Source organism: Gambusia affinis, linkage group LG03 (genome assembly GCF_019740435.1).
Source record: "Gambusia affinis linkage group LG03, SWU_Gaff_1.0, whole genome shotgun sequence".
Classification (NCBI taxonomy): domain Eukaryota; kingdom Metazoa; phylum Chordata; class Actinopteri; order Cyprinodontiformes; family Poeciliidae; genus Gambusia; species Gambusia affinis.
Genome location: NC_057870.1, coordinates 16932778 through 16953124, shown reverse-complemented (window position 1 = coordinate 16953124; position 20347 = coordinate 16932778). Strand labels below are relative to the sequence as shown.

Sequence of the window (20347 nt, the reverse complement as noted above, 5' to 3'; positions counted from 1 at the left end):
CATTTAAAAATATTTTTTTAAATTTACTGACATTTATTGAAACTCTTGTGGAACAAACGGAGAAAATAGTTTTTAAAATCTAACAATACTTTGATATGATAAATACCAACTCCTAGTTCAACATAACGACCACTGAGAGGTGAAGTATAGCTCTTATTATCAGGGATCCAACTCATGTTTTAGGTCCAAATTTAAAGTTTTTTCAGATCAATCTTTGCAGACATCTCTGTCAATTTAAGCCCATTTTAAAATCAGTTATTAAAATATTAAATAGAGGTTTTTTTATTAAGTGGTGAGAAATTGGGAATAGCAGTATTACAATTTATGTAAGAACCCTGTAAATACCTATTTAGTGATTATTAAATCATCTATAAATAAACAACATGGTTGGATTGATGGACGGATGTTTTTCCTGTTTTCTGTAGGAAACCTGAAGTATCCGACACTCACTTCTATTTTGCAGTTTTGGTATTTAATCTCTAGATTGCTGTCTTTCTTTCACTCAGATGTCCATTTTGACCAGTTTGTTTTTATTCTCCAATTCTTTAACGTCTTTTAGACTATATCGTTGCCAAATGGCTTCCACCTGCTTCCTGTCATAATGCAGCTGAGTTGCCTGTTGATGCATATTCGGCTCATACCAAGAATCATATTGGAAGCACTGAGCAGTCAGAACCTGAAGGTGTTCAGATTGAGATTTACAGTGTAGCATTCAGAGCACGGATTCAATTTTGTACAAACCTCAGACTGGGAAAGTTGTGTAAATAAAACTAGACCCAATTATGCCTACAGAGTGGATGTGCTGTATTCAAGTAAATAATTGCTCCGTAATTTAGAAATTATATGTTTAATTTCAAAGAGTTTTGTGTTTCTTTATTAGACATGAAAATATATTAAATATGTATAAATGCAGGCAGCTGTTAGTAATGCATTGGTGTTTCAAGCAAGGCTGTAAGAATACATTATAAGTTGCACCGGCACACAGAGAGAGACTATATATTAATTTTTGTCTTGACCTTTAGTTTTTGTATTATTGTATTATTATTGAATTGTACTAGTTATTGTATAAGCATTTAGTGTCAGACTATTAGACAATATTTATATCAAATTCTTAAAACTCTTTATTTTTCTGATTAATGTAAACACACAAATATACTCATCTGCTTCACCAACAGGTAATTTTACTTTAATTTGTTTTGACTGGTGGAGTTTTTTTTCAGTATTATGTAAATCATAGTTTAAAAATAGTTGTAGTTTGGAGTAATTATTAGAAGTTTGCATTATAAACCAGCTTGAAACATTTATAATTTTCTCCTCTGGCTGACTGTCAACATGCAGGTGTTTGAATTAAATCATGCTGTGAGGCATCTGAGGGCCTCGTGTTTCCAGTGCTTGACTCACTTCAGTTATTTTAAATAATATAATGAGCAGTTGTTTTCTCATTCTGACCCAATTTCAGTGGGATGAGCGGAGCTGTCAGAGAGCTGAATTTCCCCCATCTTAAAACATTAGTAATGCACTAGATCTTCAAGATGAAAAATACTGGAAACTAAATAATTTTTATTTAATGGCGCTTCTTCTTTCCTTTAAAGGGGATATCTTATGCAAAATTCATATTTTGCATGTTATCATACTTGATGTTATACTCTGCTGTTTCTAAAAACACCCAAGTGCTTAGAATAATCGCCCAGCTGTTTTTTGCAATGAGTTAATGTTTTTCAGTGTCAGGAAAATGAAATGTTTCAAAAATCTCCTGGTTGTTAGGGCACAACCATATACCATTACCTAGCAACTCCAGCCGAGCTGCAGGATGTACAGTTACATACGTTGTATTACCGTTGTTTTGCCGTTGTTTTGCCGCTGTATGCACTGTACAATGGCTGCTGGAAAAGACAAGTTTTTTGTTGTTGACCTACCATTCAGAAACCACTTCCTGCATTTTTGTTTATTGGGCAGGAGGCTCTACTAATGCTTTTCAGATAATTGTGCATCTGTTCACAGCCATTTTCACTTGTGAGTGTAAACGTTGAGTTGGATCCTTCTCAAATAGAGCCTCAGTGAGGCGGAAAATGCATTTGTATATTGAATAGCAACCTACAAATGTTGGTTTCATCCATGAAAATATTATTAAACCTCCTGATGTCAAATATATGTATTCTATTGGATTGTTGACAGAAACAAGATATATTGGCAACTTAATAACTCATTAATATAACAAACATTAATTTTACTTAGATTCCTCAGATGATTCTCCAAATGCTCAAAGTTCAAATTCTGGGGGTAGCCTCTGACAAATCCTGCACTGTGCAGGAAGTTTTGACTTCTTGGAAGATAGATCATACAAATACACTCTGCTCTCCCTCCAAAGTAATTTTCCAGCTCAAGCTTGATGTCCCTTGCATAAATATCTTCAATTTCTGTTCAAAAGCTGTGCTCCCTGCTCCAGAAGTGTCTTCAGGAGTAAAACTGAAAGAGAAATAGCAGATTTTCTTTTCTCTCTTGCAACAAAGTGATGGTCTGATATTGGTACCAGTCAGAAGAAAACTGACTTCATTGCCTTCTTTATGGCACGGCTGGTGTTTAAGATACTTTATTTATTAATTGTGAAGATTTTCTGCTTCGAGTTAATGAAAACATAACATTTCAAATTAGAATATATCAATTTCAAATTTAAACAATTGAAAACCTTTAGTATTTCATATTTAAGACTTATTAACTTAAAAGAAATGTATATATCTTGCTGAAAAGTTATTTGTCTCATTTAAAGTGAAAATATTTTCAGTAGAAACTGGACAAAAGTTGTTCTGATTTTGTGTTTTTACAGTGTTGTGTGACTCTTGACAGGTTTCAGGTTGATCGTTCCTAATGGTGCGTGTTTCCTCAGGACGGCCACAGATCAGTGACAGACTGTCTGCAGGGACAGAGGGCTTTGTTATGCAGCTGGCCCCTCGTCTGTGGGACCCACCTGTTAAATAGGTGGAGTGAATTTAGACTCATTAAATAATTGAACAGTTCTAGTAACTTTATCCTATAAGTGGATGGGCTCAGCAGAATCCACATCAAGCCTGGAGAAGAGCTGTTTGGTGTAGCAGAAACTGATTGCCAGGAAACTTAGTAAGCTATTTAGTTTATAAACTATTACAGAGTTTTATTTTTGTTTTTCGTCTTGATGCTCCTCATGGTAGGAGTGTGTGATATTGCATATTTTGGTTTTGATCCAATTTAGAGTTCTGAACCGGACTGGTAAAGATGGCGAACCCATGGCTATGAGACCAACAAAAAGAAAATATGTAGCATGTAAAAGCTACATTAGCTAATTAACTACATTAGCTAAGCCACTTTTGCTAATTAGTTTGTAAGTACTACAGTAAATATCACTGATATTTACCTGAGTATTACACAGATGTGGGCAGACAACTCAAAAATTGTAATTGAGTAACATTTGTAATGTACTTATATTGTTTAAAAGTTAGATAAGAATGAAGGCTCTAAGCTTGTGGCTTGTTTGTTGTCATAGCAACTCCATAGCAACTGTCTGTCAAGATGGCTGTCAGTTACAAAGTTCAAGAAAGTTTAAATACATTAGGAGCATGAATGCCAAATAATTACAGGGCCTGTATCGCTAAATGCCGATACCGATATCAATACCGATACGTTTAAATTTAAGTTTGATTTGTCATCAAACATCTGGTCTCCAGGTGTTTCTGTGTTTTTCTCTAAATTATTTTGTTAAATACTTTAATAACATATTAATATTTTTTCTAAAAAAAAACCCAAATGAGAACAAATCAAGCAAAAATACATGATTAAGAAAAGACCAAAAAAAATTTTTGTTGAAAGAAACATTTTCTGATTTAAATATTAAAATCTATTTTGATGCATTGCCTTTGGGAATGTCCTGAGATTCAGAAATTTTGGAAGTAGGTTTTGGATAAAATTTCACTTATCATTGGTCTTGATCTCAATCTCTGTCCTAGGTTGTGTGTCTTAGGAATTTTTCCCACTCAAACTCAAATAAGCAAGGTCGATCAAAAGTCCGTAATTTATTGTTTGGTGCAGGCTAAATATAGTATAGCCAGGTCCTGAAAATCTGTAACCAGACCCCAACTAAAAACTTGGATGTCTACATTATCAAGCTCTCTTGCCTTGGATAAACTCATCTTTATGATTAAGGGTAAATACTATGTGTTCCAAAAGATATGGAAAAAGTTTTTGCTATTCTTGGAAAATTTAAATACTCATAAAGAGGATTGACTGAATGTTCTCTAGCTAATTTTGATTTCGTTTATATTCTTATGGTGACTGTAAGTCTGTTATCTTCATGTTAATTCCAAATGTACACACTTGCTCAAAAATGTATGAAACTTAAACACTGACGTCGGGATGCATAGAACCAGGGAGGACATTGCCTTCACCTCATACCTAGCCTGTGGACTGTGATTAAATCTCTTGGACTAAGTCTCAATATACTCCCCTGAGATATCAATCTTAAAATATTTTGTCTCACTGTAATCAACTAATGCTGGTCACCTTGAATGTTTAAATTGTTAATGTGTTTTCTTTTCTTTTAATTTTGTTAGGTGTTTTGTGCACTTGTGAGTTATTTGTCTGTATGTCTCTTTGAATTGTAAAAGACAATAAACAGATTTTTGAAAAAAAAAAAAAGTTTCCAGCTGAATCAACTGTTTCTGCTGGCATGCCATATTTGTACCATTGCTGAATTTTGACCAAGGGGCCACACAAAATCAGTGCAAGACCCATAAATGGCCCCCGAGCTGCACTTCGGACACCCTGACCCTAAAACTTTACTGCAAATAATAGCAAATATTAAAAATCACATTAAGATTTATTTCTTGCTGAGTTTGGCTACAATTTGCTCTAAGCATTTTTAAACTCCTGGAGATAAATATTAAAATAAAAGATATTTCAAGCTTTTCTACTGTTGCCAAAAATAAGAATGATGATAGATTTTACCTACATTAAATTTGGTTGCAGAAAATAGAAATGATGTTTCTTTAAAGTAAAATACATACATATTAAGGTCTAAAACATGATACAAAGTTGTGAAGTCGACACTCCCACACATAGCTGGGTTAAAAAGAATTTTAAATCTGACCGATATAACGAGGAATTACCAGCTAAAACAGGGCCATTTGATTTGAGTGAGTGTGTTAAAGAGATAAGAGGAGGAACAGATGTTAATTGAAAAGTCGCTCCTCCGGAGCTCAGAGCCTCCCCAGAGAATTAAGTCTGTCTCCCCATGAAGGCTCACACATCAATACAGCACACACAGCTGAGCACACGCAAACACACACAGCATGCAGTCCATATGGATGTGCTACCCTCCCACAGATGCTGCGCTGATTCGCACTGACAGCCATAGTGAGAGGCCCAATCGCTCAGGACACAAATAGTCTCGGCTCTCGACCATCAGCCGATCTCGTATAGGCTTAACTCTGAGTCATCACGAGAACATATAGAGAAATCATGATATTTATATCAACTTAAAATAAAGGTCACAGGTTTGTTTGAAATTATGTGCAGCAAGCTGGAGCCAAACGGTGCCGTATTTCCAACATTTCATCAGACTATCTCCATCCACCTTCCAGCATCTGTGATCCTATTTTTCTGTGACAGACTGACTAATTTGTTTTTGGTCTTCATTAAAAAAACTTCACTGGTCATGATTTCCATGCATGCCTGTCACAATAACTAATTTTACTGGTAGATAAATTGTCCAGATAAACAATAACATTATTATATTTTGAGATCATTTTCAATAATGATAGTAGTATGACAATGCAAGTATACCTGGGCTTATCATGATAATAAATTTCACAATAAATTTGTGAAATGATTGTGCTAACCAATAAATTTGTTGTTTTCAGACCATTTTCAGATGATATAATGTTAGTGACATAATAATAATGTCCTTTCTTTTAGAGGAGCGAATTTTAATTTTGTGCAGAACATTCCACACTGCAGCTTGAAGGCATTTTAAAAATGCAAATTAAATCACAACCAAAAATAACGCATAGAAAAAAAAAGAAGAACCACAAACGATGGACACCATAATAAAATGGATTATGATCAAAATTCCCCTTTGACAAAATATTAATCATCAGAATGGAAATTATGGAGCTCATTTTATTTAAACATGTAACTAATTGATTAATCATTTCTGAAAAACATGAGTAGAGCCTCCTGCACAACCAACAAGAATGCAATAAGTGGTTTCTGAATGGCAAGTCAAAAACAAAAAAATATATATTTTCCAGCAGCCATTGTACAGTGCATGAAACTAATTAAATTTGATTTAATTTCCCTTTGAAAAATTAAAGGGAAATTAAATCAAATGAAACTTTCACATTCAAAAGCATTTTTGAATGTGAAAACCAGCTGACCAAATTTTTTGGCTTGGCTGGGGTTGCTAGGTAACAGCAACGTGCCCATCGAATGTGACTTAACCACAAGGAGGTATTTGAAAAAGCTCATTTTCCAGACACCAAATCATTTACTATGCCGTTTGCAGCCGTTCTTAGGAGATTTGGACTGAGAAGTAGTTTGTTTGATCTACCCAGCAGATCTGGTGTTTGCTAATTGCTGCTGCCACTAGTCTGGAGGGGTTAAGTAGGAGGTAATCTGTGAGGCAGAAGCTCACTGTGTAGACAATAAATGGATGGATCTTTTTATTTCTAGCTGCTTATTTGGTAATAAGCCATTTCAATCTGCTGTTGTTGCCAACAAAATAAGCAAACTTTGTTGGGTCACTTCTTACACAATAGAGATATAAAACCACTGCTGGAGATCCTGCATCGTGTATATATTTTTATCTTTTTCTGGCTGCTGTGTGCGCTGCTCTTCTTCCTTTGTCCTGTCACTCTCTGTCACTCGCTGCTCCTCCTTGTGTTCCTCGTCTCATTTTTCTGCATTGTTAAACCACACACACGCTTGCAGAGGCAGAGTCTCCCGTGGATCCTGCTTTGCTTCACCTGGCCTGCATTCTGGTGACAGGTGACGTTATGGTGGGAGAGGAAGGCCTACGAGGAGGAGAGAAGAAGAAGGAGTGATTGACAGAGAAATAAATTGGAAAGAATGGGGAAGTGATGAGATGGAGCAATTGAGGATGGAGATATGCAGACATCCATAGGGAAGAGACATAATAAATATTAATGTGAGGTGCTAATGAAATGGCTGTTGTTTTCCATTCTGTGTGTAGTCTGGGTTTTGTTAAATTTAACCCAGTGGATCAATTAGAGCGTCTCTAACTTTCACGACAGATCAGTCTGATCGAACTGAGAGCAGAAAAAAGGTTTTTCCTGTCCAACAAGCCAAGTTTTGCACTTTACACCTCAAATCGTGACAGTTTGGAAGTTCAAACATCTCCAAAGTTGAACTAAAAGTTTCATTCAGTTGAAACTAATAATCTTACTGTGAACAAACTCTTCTTTAAACTATATACTTTATTTTGGATTTAGATAGTGGAAGCAAAAATCAAACGCTGTGGATTTCTAGTTATTTAGACTTTGTATTTTTTCCTTCAGGTTTTAATTACAGAAAAACAAACAAACAAGAAAAAGCATGGTTGTTTTGTTTTTGCGATTTTGTCTTGAAATGGAAAACCAAATAGCATACGTCTCAAAAGCTACTCCAGTTGGTAGCACTGTTGCTTTGCAGCAAGAAGATCCTGGGTTTGAATCCCGACATGTGAATCTATTTCAAAACATTCACCATAATTGTAAAACATGTGGAATAATGTTCATGCTTTCATAAAGAACATGTCACTTTCATTGCTTATCAAAGTGTCTGTCAGCTGGTCAATGCAAAAAACAGCATGCTTTATACATTTAATTTGATAAGTGGTGAAAGTGCAGCCTTTATCAATGCATGCATGGTAAATTTTCTTTTAATGTAGGTAACTTGCTGGACATTACAGTACAGTACATACAAATAAATGCAGTATCATAGCTTCCTACCCAGTTTGTTTCTGTTAATTTTGACAGATCCTCTCTGCACTCCCTACCAAACAGCCAGTGTTGGCCTCTGGATCAGAAACATGAACAATAAAAAATGGAATAAAGGAATACATTTTAGCTACAACTGTAACAACAAGCCTCAGTTACAGATGATGAGTTTCATTTATATTAACACTTAACCATTTCTGGAGCATGAATCTTGTAAGAAGCGTTGCAGTCCAAAGGTCCGTCTCCCGGTTCTTTGTATTTTTGAGAACAATAGTTGAATCTGAGGAACAGGGAGAAGCTGGGAATGATAGATGGTCTGGCAATGAAACTGGTGAGGGGGTTAGTGCTGACGACTGTTGATTCATTTTCAAAAAAGCTGATCTCAATATCTAGAAAAAAAAGGCAATAAATTAATTAAAATCTACTGTAGAATGCACATGAAAATGACTGGAATAATGACCAACAACATTAATTGGATCTGGCATCAGTGTGGAATATACTTTCAATATAAAAAAGCATGCAGATGCTGTGACAAAGAACAGATTGAACGTTGAGTTTGTGTCAATCTGAGGGGGAAGAAAAAGAAAATTAGGAGTCGGACATCAGAAAGACACGGGGACATATCTCTGCCGTAACCTGATTGATCTGTTATTACTTATTAATGAAAACAGCACTCTTCTAATATAACATTACATGACTATACATCTCTGCCTGCCTGTCGTTTTTATGTCAGCTAGTCTCTCTTCTCTCCCAGTATTTTAAGCCTCTTGGATTCTCTTAACTGCTGTAATCTCACCGTTTCTTTAATAGAAACCAAACAAAGCATTTTGGCAACAAGGCTCTAAATGTCACTTTGTCTTATTTTATATTTATATTATTTTATATAAAGAAATGTTGTGTTTCACACTGTTTTGTGTGAGCAGGACGTGTGTCATATGCTCATCATAAACCCTTAGCTTATTAGCCAATATTAAAAGCCGACAGTATTTAACGTTCAGAAATGCAAACGATCTTTTTTTTTTTTTTTTTGATTTTGAGAGAAATTAACTTTGATTATGTGGATAGCAGATTCTCAGTCATCTAGATCATATATTTTCATAAAGTAGAAGTCCATTTGACGTCTTTTATTGTTTCTAAAAATGTTTTACCGTTTGGATAATCAGGCAAAGGTGGGCAGATGCCCAAGAATTGTACTCAAGTAAGAGTAAAAAGTATTTTGTAAAAATTCAGGTAACTGATAGATAGTTTAATATTTATAAATTACATCATCAGATGCACCAAAATATAAAGTTAAGTGGAATTTTTGGTATTTTAAGGACCAAAATGACAATAATTTATATAAGTAGCTAAAAATAACAAAATTAATCAAAAAATAATGTTTAGAAATCAGTTTTTTTAAATATAAAACTTATGAAACTAACAAAAACTGCAGATGTGTGTCTGTGTCTGGTGAATTTTGGTTAAAACATGTTTGTTCTTTATTTGGTGGGTAGAAAGTCCAGACATTTTACTCAAGTAAGAGTAGAAATACTTCATAATAAAATTAGGAGAGTGTAGTAAAAATACTACTAAAATACATCTTTTCAAAAAGGTTACTCAAGTAAATGTAGCTGCAAATGTAGTTACTACCCAACTGTTGAGACAACAAACCTGAAAATGTAACCAATATTTCACCTCCTGGACTCTCAGGTGTGAAAACATCCTTTGGGTCTCTCCTGGTTAACTGACCTCAATAGAGGAGTCGCATTAAAAATGGTTCAATGATCAACCTCGAATTACGTAAATAGATCACCACATGAGGAGACGCATCGGAGTCAGGAGCGAATAAACCATCCAGAAAGATTATATCAGGTTGATTGGGGAGGCCAGTAAAGAGCTAAAAACAGATCAAAATGCTCAAAAGCAGGTCAAGTTCAGATTCTCGTGGTATTTTCGGTGGCTTTCCCTCAGGCTCTGACATATTGGGCTGCATGCTTCATTGGCAAAGTTTTCCCACAGTAAATATTGATTCTGGAGTTTGTTAACCTCTCAGTAAAGACTGGGAAGTTTAGCCTATACCTTTACACTGCAAAAACAGAAAATCTTACCATGCAATTCTGGTTTCTAGTGCAAAAATGAAATAAGACAAAACTAACTAACGAGTAACTTTTCAGCATGAAATAGAAGCTTGCTTCAAGTCACTAATTCCTTCATATTGATGAAAAAATACTTGTTGCATTAGCAGATTATTGCATTTATAACATGGAGGAAAATGTCTTGTTCAAAGAGAAATAATCTGCCAATAGAACAAGTCCTTTTTCACCAATATTAAGAAATTATTGACTTAAAATAAGCTCCTATATCTTCCTGAAAAAGTTAGTTTTGTCTTGTTTCAGGTGTGTTAGGAATTAGACCGAAACTACTTGGTAGTATTTGTGTTTTATCTCTGTGTTTTGAGTTGCATCATGTACAAATACAGATAAGTTTATGCTTCATGTAAACAAACATTTATTCGGCAGCTGATCCTTAATAATTTATAGCTGAGGATAATAATGTGTCTCTGCTTGGAGAGCCGCGGCTGTTTGTTCTGCCTTATGGGCTGTGAGTTCGTGTGCGTTTCAGAGGCTGCTGTTCTGACTCTTTAGCCTGCAGGTCAGGGCCAGCCGGAGCATTCAGGAGCAGAAGAGATACTTCAAATGGGAGCATGTGACCCGTGGCTGGGAGAACTCCGCCGTGTTCAGCAGCCCGTGAATAAACAACTGATGCAGCTTTGAGTTTTTACACTGCGTCTGTCCGCGAGTTTCACAGAAAAGTCTCATCAGAAACTATTCTGGCTTTTCACTTAATCCTTCAAAGAAGTGAGTTTTGATGTGCTCTCAGATTACTCCCCTCCGCTTGGAGCATTTTATTAGATTAGTGGCTAAACGGTGTATTTTCAGCCGTCTCTTTCCAATTTGATGCACTGTCGCTGCGTTATGAGTCAGTTCAGCTCTGTCTGTTTGTGTTATTTATACTGGATTCTACAATATTCATATAGCTCAAAGTTTTCCTCATTTTAGAGGAAAATCACAAACATCTGTGAGCTTTATTGAGCTTTAACGTGATTGTTGAATACCGCGTAATATGTGTCGCATAAAACATTGTGCTTCTAATGTGACAGTTTTAGAAGACAATGAATGCTGATGCAATTTTAGTTTTAATGCATTTTCCTCTCTGATTTTCTTCATTTTTCACGTCGTCAAAGCCGCACAGAAGCAGTCCAAGATGTATTCCTCTTATCAAAACAAATCCTTCGACTCCTGTCTTACCATCCTCTGACAGTCAGCAATTCATTATGCGAATTGACTTTGGTTCTTCAAGAAACCTCCCAGCATCCTATTGCTTTCTCTCTCTCTCTCTCATGCATTTGCATGATCGGACTCCCGAGGGATCAAATAGCCATTAAACATCCCCACTGTTTGCGTTTGTGTTCGCTTTCGTCCTCCCGCCTCCATCGTTCGCTTCTCCTCAATCATCCTTTTCTTTCCTCTCCTTCCAGCAGAGCAAACAGAGCTGCTGTTTGCTCTGTGTTCCCCCTCTTTCATCTTCCATCTCTGAGTAAATGTGTTTGCTTTGCACGATCTCAGCAGGAGCGGCTAAGTGTAGCTCCTGGAAAGTTTAGGTCATTCTCACCAGACCAAATCAGTGTTCGGGTTAGAAAATGAGAAACTGAAAAGTTTTGTCTTCTCTGAAGAAAGGGAAGAAATGCAGAATAAGAATGAGCTGCAATGGGTTGGTGTTGCATGAAAATACTGGAGAAAAAAAACATTTAAAGGTCCTCAGAGATTTAGATGAGATGAAGAAAACAATCTCTTTCTGTCAGTGTTTTTAAGGTTTATTTTCCTCAAACGTACTGATTGTTGCCAGTTTCCGTTTCTCTTCAATGGCAATAAAAAGTTTTGATTTAGAGTTCATATGCAAAACTATGCAGAAGTCATAATTTAAATGTTTGTGTTTCGCATCCAAGCAGCAAATCTGTTGAAATTGTCTTGACTTTTCACTCATTTTAAGTTCGGTACCTGAAGTACGGTTGAGTGGAAAAGTGTTTTGTTTCTTACAATCTTGTGAAGGTTTGTCACTATTTAAAAACAAGAAAATGCATGCAAACTACAAGGGGACTTATTAGGCAAAATTCACGTTTTACATATTTTTGCACTTCCATTTTTGTCTTAATGTCTTCCAAAAAGTAGTCCAAGTGCTTAAAAAAACACCCAGTTTTTGGAAAATAATCTGTTTCAAATACCTCCTGAATTTTAAATCAAATTCAGAAGGCACTGTGCCGTTACCTAGCAACCCCAGCTGAGCTCTGCCTGTCACTGAGCAACCCAAATAGAACTCGAGGACGTTTGGTCAGCTGGTTTCACCACTTCATGCTCTGTACAATGGCTGCTGGAAAACACAAATGGCTTGATGTTGACTTACCACTTGGTTTCTGGATGGTAGTGCAGGAGGCTCTACTAATGCTTTTCAAAGATGTATGGTTATTTAAGGGCAGCCATTTTCACGTGCGGATGTAAATAATGAGTTGGCCAGCAGCAGTTTACAGCTCATTTGGATTTAAAGTGACAAGAGACTCTAAAACTGAAAGGAGCTCACAATCTACTCATCTAAACAAACTAACATCTCATTATTTAAGAAGAATTTTGTGCAAAAAAATGTACTGGACATGTTCCCAACCTGTCTAAAGAAGCATAACCTTCATGTTTCACAAAGCAATTAAAGAAATATGTAAAATATAAAATCACAAAACCTAATAAGAAACAGATTTATTTTTCTGCTTTGTGTGAATTAGTCCTCATAGGTTTCTGTGTTGATCTGAATTTCCCTCTTTCCTCTCCTCCACCCAGGCGGACGGCAAGATGGTGGACGGCAGCCTTCTGGGAGATGCGAACGGCGTGGATCCAGTGCCGGGCCGGGTGAAGAACTCTGGGAAGTGGCAGAAGCCGAGGTTCTCCAGGAAAGCTCTGATGAAGTGCTGCCTGGTGAAATGGATCATCGCCAGCACGCAGCCGCAGGACAAAGGTGAGAAAACGTAGCGGGAAAGAGAGCGGGGGAGACTGACTCGAATGAATCCACAGCAGCTGGTGGCATGGAGTGTGTTCGGATTGATTGTCGACTCGATCGGATGGATGGAGACCCTGTGGACTCCTCTGACTTATTGTGTGTGGCAGAAAACCTCAGGGTCAAGTATCTGGAGATCACTGAGCTGCACACACCCGTCTATCAGATGTGCTGGGAGAGCATTAGCATTCTGTACACACACCTTCCTCTTTTGGTCTCAGGCTGGTCCTTTCTTACTCACTTTCCATCCCTGAAACTAAACAAATCAGAAGATTATTCTGAGTTAGACATTTTTTTTTTTTTTACATTACTGTGATAAAATTATTAGATGTAACCGAACATTTCCTGAGGAATATGTTTAAGACACAGGCCCATGGTGCTTTTTTATTTAAGTTTTCTGAGCTACACAGTAAATATTACCCCATTAGAAAGTGTTGGATTAAAGAAAAATATAATAAAAAGTCTGGGATGACGAAGAGTATGTGAAAAGAAAAACCTTTCATACGAGAAATTCATACAAATAAGAACTAATGAAAGTGAGAAGAAGTATAAACGATATAAAATACTTCTGTAATGAGAACAGTAAAAATGGCATTCAACAGACTAAACAAATAGATCAATAAAAGGAATTTTTATGTGATTGGAAATAAATTAAGGAATGATGAAAGCATGGGATTTATGAGTTTTCAAAAAAAAAAATTATAAAAGAAAATATTTGATGGTTACAAAGGCAAATAACTAAATTGCGTTGTTTTTTTTGTTTTGAGTTGTTTTCTTTCTTTTTAAGTTTCTGTTTAGTAATTTTATATAAGAAGTAAAATTCTTTGGCTTTTTTATATAATTGTTGTGATTTATGACTGAGTAGTTTAGTGTAATTATAAGCCTTGTGCTTCTGCCTGGACCGTTTTACGTCAAGTTGTTTAAGTTGTTGAGATGCATGTTAGGGACATGGCATATAGAAAATAAAAATAAGAAGAGAAGTAAATTTCGCTTAATCCCAGAAATTTTCTAGACAAAACAAGAAAATTTCAGAGTTTCAAAAGTTGAAAAGTCATCTCATTCTCCACATTTCTTTCAAAGAAATTCTGAATGTTTTTCTAGTCATTTTTAACTTTTCAAACTCATAAATTTCTTTCTTTTTTTTTTTTTTTGATTTTTTTTTAGGTTAAGCTCAAAATGTCAAAAGTTTTTTACCCAAATTTTTTCACTTTTGGAACTCAGAAATTTCAGACTTTTTTCTAGAAATTTTCTGAGATTATTCTCAAAATTTCTGAGTTTCTTGGTGGAAGTTTATGGCCCTAATACTCCTCCGTAAACAATAAATTATCTGAAGGAATTAATAATGGACAAACTTCACTGATTTTGTCCATTAATCAGGATTCATTGTTGCTTCGACAACTCAAACTCTTGGTTTGTGGGAGCCTCGGTGCTCCATTCAGTGGTCCATTTGTGCTTCTGCATGATTTATTTGATAAATATTTATAGCACGATTGAACATTTAGTTGGTTTATAGTTGCAACTTTATTTATTCTTTGTTTTTAATGATCCTTTTGGTCTTCTTTCAATATTCTTGATTTGAGCTGATCTTTCCTGTATCTTTGTGTTTTTCTAATTTTCTTGGATTTAAAAAAAATTTTTTTTTCCTATTTCTCCAGTTTTTCCTCTCAATTTTTTTATTACAAAGGACATTCTGTTCTGCTCCATTCTGCTCCTCTTTGTTTCCAGATTGAGAAAAATCTGTTCAGTGTTGTAGGATAACAGCAGGACTTTAGAAGGAGAGGTGAACTCTGTTTCCTCAGGTCAGCAGTGCAGAGGAAATGGAGACTGAGAATTGGCAGTCGTCAAAACCCTCCACTCAATAATGGCGAGCGGCTAAAAATAGCTTCTCTGAGACGAAGCTGCGCATCAGAAGAAAGGTGGAGGTGATGTTTGGTGGTTTTGGTGTGAAGAGGTCAAACCAATGAGGAAGAAAACGACCCACTCTGATAAAATGCAGGATATGAAGTTTATGCAGCTCAAGATTGGAAGAAGAGAAGTATCAAAAATTGGATCATATGCAGATGATATTTGGACCTTTTTTTGCAATTAATATTGGTGGATTCTGTACATCTGTTCTCAAGACAGGAGATAGCTACAGATAGTTCCATTGGGGTGCGTTCTGTGGTGGATTAGGGGATAGCGCGACCCACGTTTGGAGGCCTTGAGTCCTTGACGCGGGCGTCGCGGGTTTGATTCCCGGACCCGACGATATTTGCCGCATGTCTTTCCCCCTTTCCTGTCAGCCTACACTGTTAGACTTTTTATTGTAATTTTACAGTACCTTACTGGCAACACTGTTGCCAGTAAGGTACTGTAGAATGGTAATTACAGTAACTTACTGGCAACAGTGTTGCCAGTAAGTTGCCAGCAAGGTACTGTAATTACCATTCTACAGTACCTTACTGGCAACAGTGTTGCCAGTAAGGTACTGTAATCACCATTCTACAGTAACTTACTGGCGACTTACTGGCAACAGTGTTGCCAGTAAGTTACTGTAATCACCATTCTACGGTAACTTACTGGCAACAGTGTTGCCAGTAAGTTACTGTAATCACCATTCTACGGTAACTTACTGGCAACTTACTGGCAACAGTGTTGCCAGTAAGTTACTGTAATCACCATTCTACGGTAACTTACTGGCAACTTACTGGCAACAGTGTTGCCAGTAAGTTACTGTAATCACCATTCTACAGTACCTTTACTGTTATGATTTCACAGTTAATTCTTACTGTGAGTGTGCTTTACAGTTATAACTGCTTTACTGTAAATGTAGTTTATAGCATAAAACTGTAAATGTATTTTATAGTAAAAAATACATACTGGTCTACTGTATACTTGTTTCACAAAATAATGTCAGTTTTACTGTAAATTAAAGTTTACATTTTTTAATACAAGAATATTTTACCATAAACCGAAAAGTTTCACAAAAGAAATTTTAGTCCAAGTACTGTGAATAAAAACAGGTATTTATTTTCAGCAGATTTGTTGAAATAAAATCCATTTATATATTCGCAATGTCATAAAGAACAATGTCACAATACAATATAATGTGCTATAAAACAACAAAACCATAGAACACACTACAGGTCATGTCAATATTTTTATGGCACATGTATGTAGCAACATGAACATGTGTGCATCAAGTACCAGCCATAAACTATTAAAGACTGACTTTAAAAAAATATATAGAATATACTTCATTTAAAAAACCAGCAGAGGCTGCATTGTCAGAAAGCAGTTAACAGTAGCTTAAATGTGCTCTGTTACACAATACATCACAGTAACAGTGCAAGTGTGATAATGTACTATATGGTAGGCATTCATATCAATAAATATTGTTATATCAGATGCATTTCCTACATTAGAAGAACTTTTATTCCATTTGTCAAACAAAATCAGTGGGATCCATCTTGTGGAAGCTGAACTGTAAAGAATAAGACAGACAATGTGGGAGGTCATGAGATGGTCAGGAAGTTATCTACATTTTCAAATCAACAGGAAGGCTGACAAATTAAACTGAAGTGACAATGTCCAAATGCATAAAATCATTGGCATAAAGCAGCATTAAGGTGATAATTTGTTTAAAAAAAAAAAATCAATTGCACTGAAGTGATAATAGAAGCTGCATAAAGAATGAGCAGGACTGGCTTCACTTCAGGTTTTTGGATTGTTTATGGCAAAAGCAGTCAGTCAGTCTTCACTAATTCAAACGATTGCGTACTGTATTGAGACCCTGCAAATGTCCCCAAGGAGACGATGAAGTACAACATGTCATAACAATCTTTTTAGTCATTTTGTTGGTGTTGATGGATTACTGCAAAGGTGTGCCTAATAAACTGAAAACTGCATAGTATAAAAAAAACACCTCAATTAAACGACTACACTTAAACATTTCTGTGATTTAGTAAGAGATGCAGCGACATCCACTTTTTACCACGGACACAGAAAAGATGCAGGCTACTCTAAAGGGCTATTGTGTAGGAATCACATGCCATTTATAAATAATCATTAAAATCATATTAAAAAGGCTAAAGTAAAGTCAGAACATGCAAGATAGGAGGAAAAGACAATAAAATAATAAACATTTGGTAAAATGCTTACCTAGTTGGAAGTCCTCCATTCAAATTCAGCGAGTCGTTGAAGGAAGGTGTTGATCCGGGAGTTGACACTGACTACTTTCCTCTTGACAAGACTTCCCATCTTGCAGCTTGTACTGACTTTGGCTGTGCATTTGGTATCAACATCTGGATTGATCCTCACAAAGAATCTTTTAACAGAAATAAAATATATTAATTGTATTTTTTAAAATGAAGACATACAATACAGCAATCAGCTATGGTTCTTCATCATCAGTCAAACTGTCATTAAATTTAATTCATAAATGGCTTGGTGTAGAGTACTTACAGTTGTATCATCTCCAGCGTGGTGGATGCTGACTCCTGATACTCCAGATTGAAGTCATAATATGACCCAAAAAGACAGCAACGCTGGCAAAGTCATGTAGTTGCTCAGGTTCGAAAAATACCTTCTTCTCCATACTGACCATCCACCAGGTTGCAGACATCAAGCTATTTCCTAAAATAGACAAACCCTTGTCAAGCTAATGCTAGTGAGTAAAAGTACAGACTACCATAACTATTACATACATTGCTACAAAAAAATTATAGTGATAGAAAATATTCCTCTTACCAAGCATGATTACCCTTGGTGTTGTAGGTAAGGTCATTTCCATCTCAACAGACATCTTGGTGGAAGATACCTTTGAAACATAAAAGGAAAACTCTTAATTATGAATTACTGGTAGTAATTTATATTTAAAGGGCCAGTTCACCCAGATTATAACAGGTTTTTGAGAACCTCACCCCGGAGACTAGACTAGACTTTACCCCTACATCCTGCTACCACTCTGAAACAACGGATGTGAATGACAGTTTGTGAGGCTAAATGAATTTTTTTAAAGCATTACATTCCACAAATACAGTATCTGAATGGCTAAGTACAATATGGGTTAACAAAATGTTTGTAATTTGGGTGAATTGATCCCTTTAACAAATTAATTGAACAATTCTGATTTAAGATGTGTGTTTTAAGTTAAGAGTCGATATAAAATTACATCAACCAAGATGAAGATTGAGTCCTCTTTTTCTTCTAAATGTTTTATTTTTCTCTGACGGAAGTAGGACATTGCTCTATTCCACAACGAAACCGATAATTAGCTGTGTGTTGATGTTTCTTCACATGAGTACAAAATTCTCTAAATTCTGAAGTACAAATGCTGCAGAATTTACACCTGTACATAGTTGCACCTGTTAGTACTGACTTAACTTTAAATTTGCAAGAGCATGGTTTAAACAGGTGAACAGTCCTTATATGGAACCAGGGTTGGAAATTAACTTTTTTGTCCACCTGCCACTGTGGCTGAACCAACTCAAAAAATAACAGAAACCACTTGAATGTTTTCCACCTTTGTCCTCATTTACAGACTCTTATACACTATGTTGGAGATGTAATGGTACTTTAGCAGGCTAACTAGCTGTAGCAAGCTCAAAGTTATAGATTAGGTTAGCTGCTCCTCTACATTTCCAGATTATTTTGTGGCTTCAAATATGTTTGAAGAGCTGTCTTTTTACCTGTTGTCTTGTCTTTTCAAGAGTTGAAACTATGTTAGCACTCAGCAGGACAAAACTGCACAGCCACTTGGAGGAAAAAGCTTGGGAGTTAAAAAAAGTCATCTGACAAAAAGAAAAAAAAGAACAACGTTAGAATTCATCCTTGTTGACCTAGCTAATCTGCACTCTTAACATTTGCAAGGTCATGGTTTAAACAAATGAACAGTTAGATGTATTTTTTTTAAAAAGGGGGGGATCAATTATCAGTTAACGTTATATTGTTCGACAAAGGATGTAACAACAATGCTAACAGACACTCATCACTGAGCTTATCTCAACCCAAAGCTAGTCGCTCGAGGAAGATTTAGCGGCAAAAGCCAAGCTAAAACCTTCGGTAAAATTAGCACCTTAGCTAACGTTAATTCGAACCAGCTCAAAAATAACACCATCATATTTTTCTATCTTTCACCTCATGCTAAGTTATAGCATTATAGCATGATGCTATAAGTTACGTTAGCTCCATCTAAAATATACATTGGCTTCAAACAGTTTTCTAAGTGTTTTTTTTACCTGTCTTGCGAAGAGCTGAAGCAGTGTGAGCCCACAGCACGGCGACAGAGCTGCACTTGCACTTGGACGGAAAAAGCTTCGGAGTTTAAAACAAACGTCATCAGAAAAACGTTGGAAGCGAAGCCACCCTTGATGACGTAGCTAGATAAACTGCATATTAATGTTAGCTAGGATGTGAAAAAAACAAAAATACATGCTCTCTTTCTGCCTTAAAATATGTTAACCACTAAAGGAGTAAAAATACAGAAACAGAGAACCACGATGAAACATCTATGATGACCGTTGGAAATCAAATAGAATTCTTACATGGCCAGCGCAAAGACATTATTAGTGCAGTACCACTACTGTAATGTGTAAACAGTAAATTACAACTTCAAAACATACAGTAAGTTACTGTAATGCTATGTACTATACCCATAATGCAATGCAAATTACAGTAACTAATTGTAAAGATGTTTTATGTTAGTTTACTGGGCATTTTGCGGTATTTAGCTGTAAAAAATACAGTAAAGGCTAACAGTGCAAGATATTATAAATACAGTACCACTACTGCAATGTGTAAACAGTAAATTACTGCAACTTCAAAACATACAGTAAGTTACTGTAATACTATGTCCTTTACCCATAATGCAATGCAAATTACAGTAACTAATTGTAAAGATGTTTTATGTTAGTTTTACTGGGCATTTTGCGGTATTTAGCTGTAGAAAATACAGCAAAGGCTAACAGTGTACTGTCATAAGGGACACTAGAGCCCACAAAAGACCCCCTGGAGAGAAAAAAAAAAAGATAGTTAAATTTGTTGGCAGTGTTCAGAAACTAGATGTCAATTGTTCTTACTAATAAAAGGGCATAAAAGCTTAATTTTCTCATTAACTAATTGACCTTTGAGCACCAGAGGGCGCTACAGAAGCTCAGGTTTTGTAGCTCACATACATGTGGAAAAAATGAAGACCCACTGCACTGAACCCGACTGAAAACCTCCTGGTTATTCCACCAAATATTCATTTCTGAATTCTTCCTGAGGTAAAACATAAGTATTGTTGATACTAAATGAATTTCATCTTTTTTTCTTTGCATTATTTG

The 20347-nt window shown here is 35.9% G+C and overlaps 1 protein-coding gene across 5 annotated transcripts in view; it reads left to right on the top strand.

Moving 5' to 3' along the window:
- kcnip3b (Kv channel interacting protein 3b, calsenilin) overlaps positions 1-20347 on the top strand; it is a 54583-nt gene that overhangs the window by 1214 nt on the left and 33022 nt on the right. For 2 of the 5 annotated variants that reach the window (XM_044108908.1, XM_044108891.1), the window contains exons 2-3: positions 12830-13004; positions 16545-16547. In XM_044108908.1, the coding sequence (XP_043964843.1) occupies positions 12830-13004; positions 16545-16547 (178 nt within the window). Of the gene's footprint in view, positions 1-12829; positions 13005-16544; positions 16548-20347 lie in introns of those variants that run through there. The other 3 variants (XM_044108916.1, XM_044108899.1, XM_044108935.1) reach the window with 2 other exon arrangements.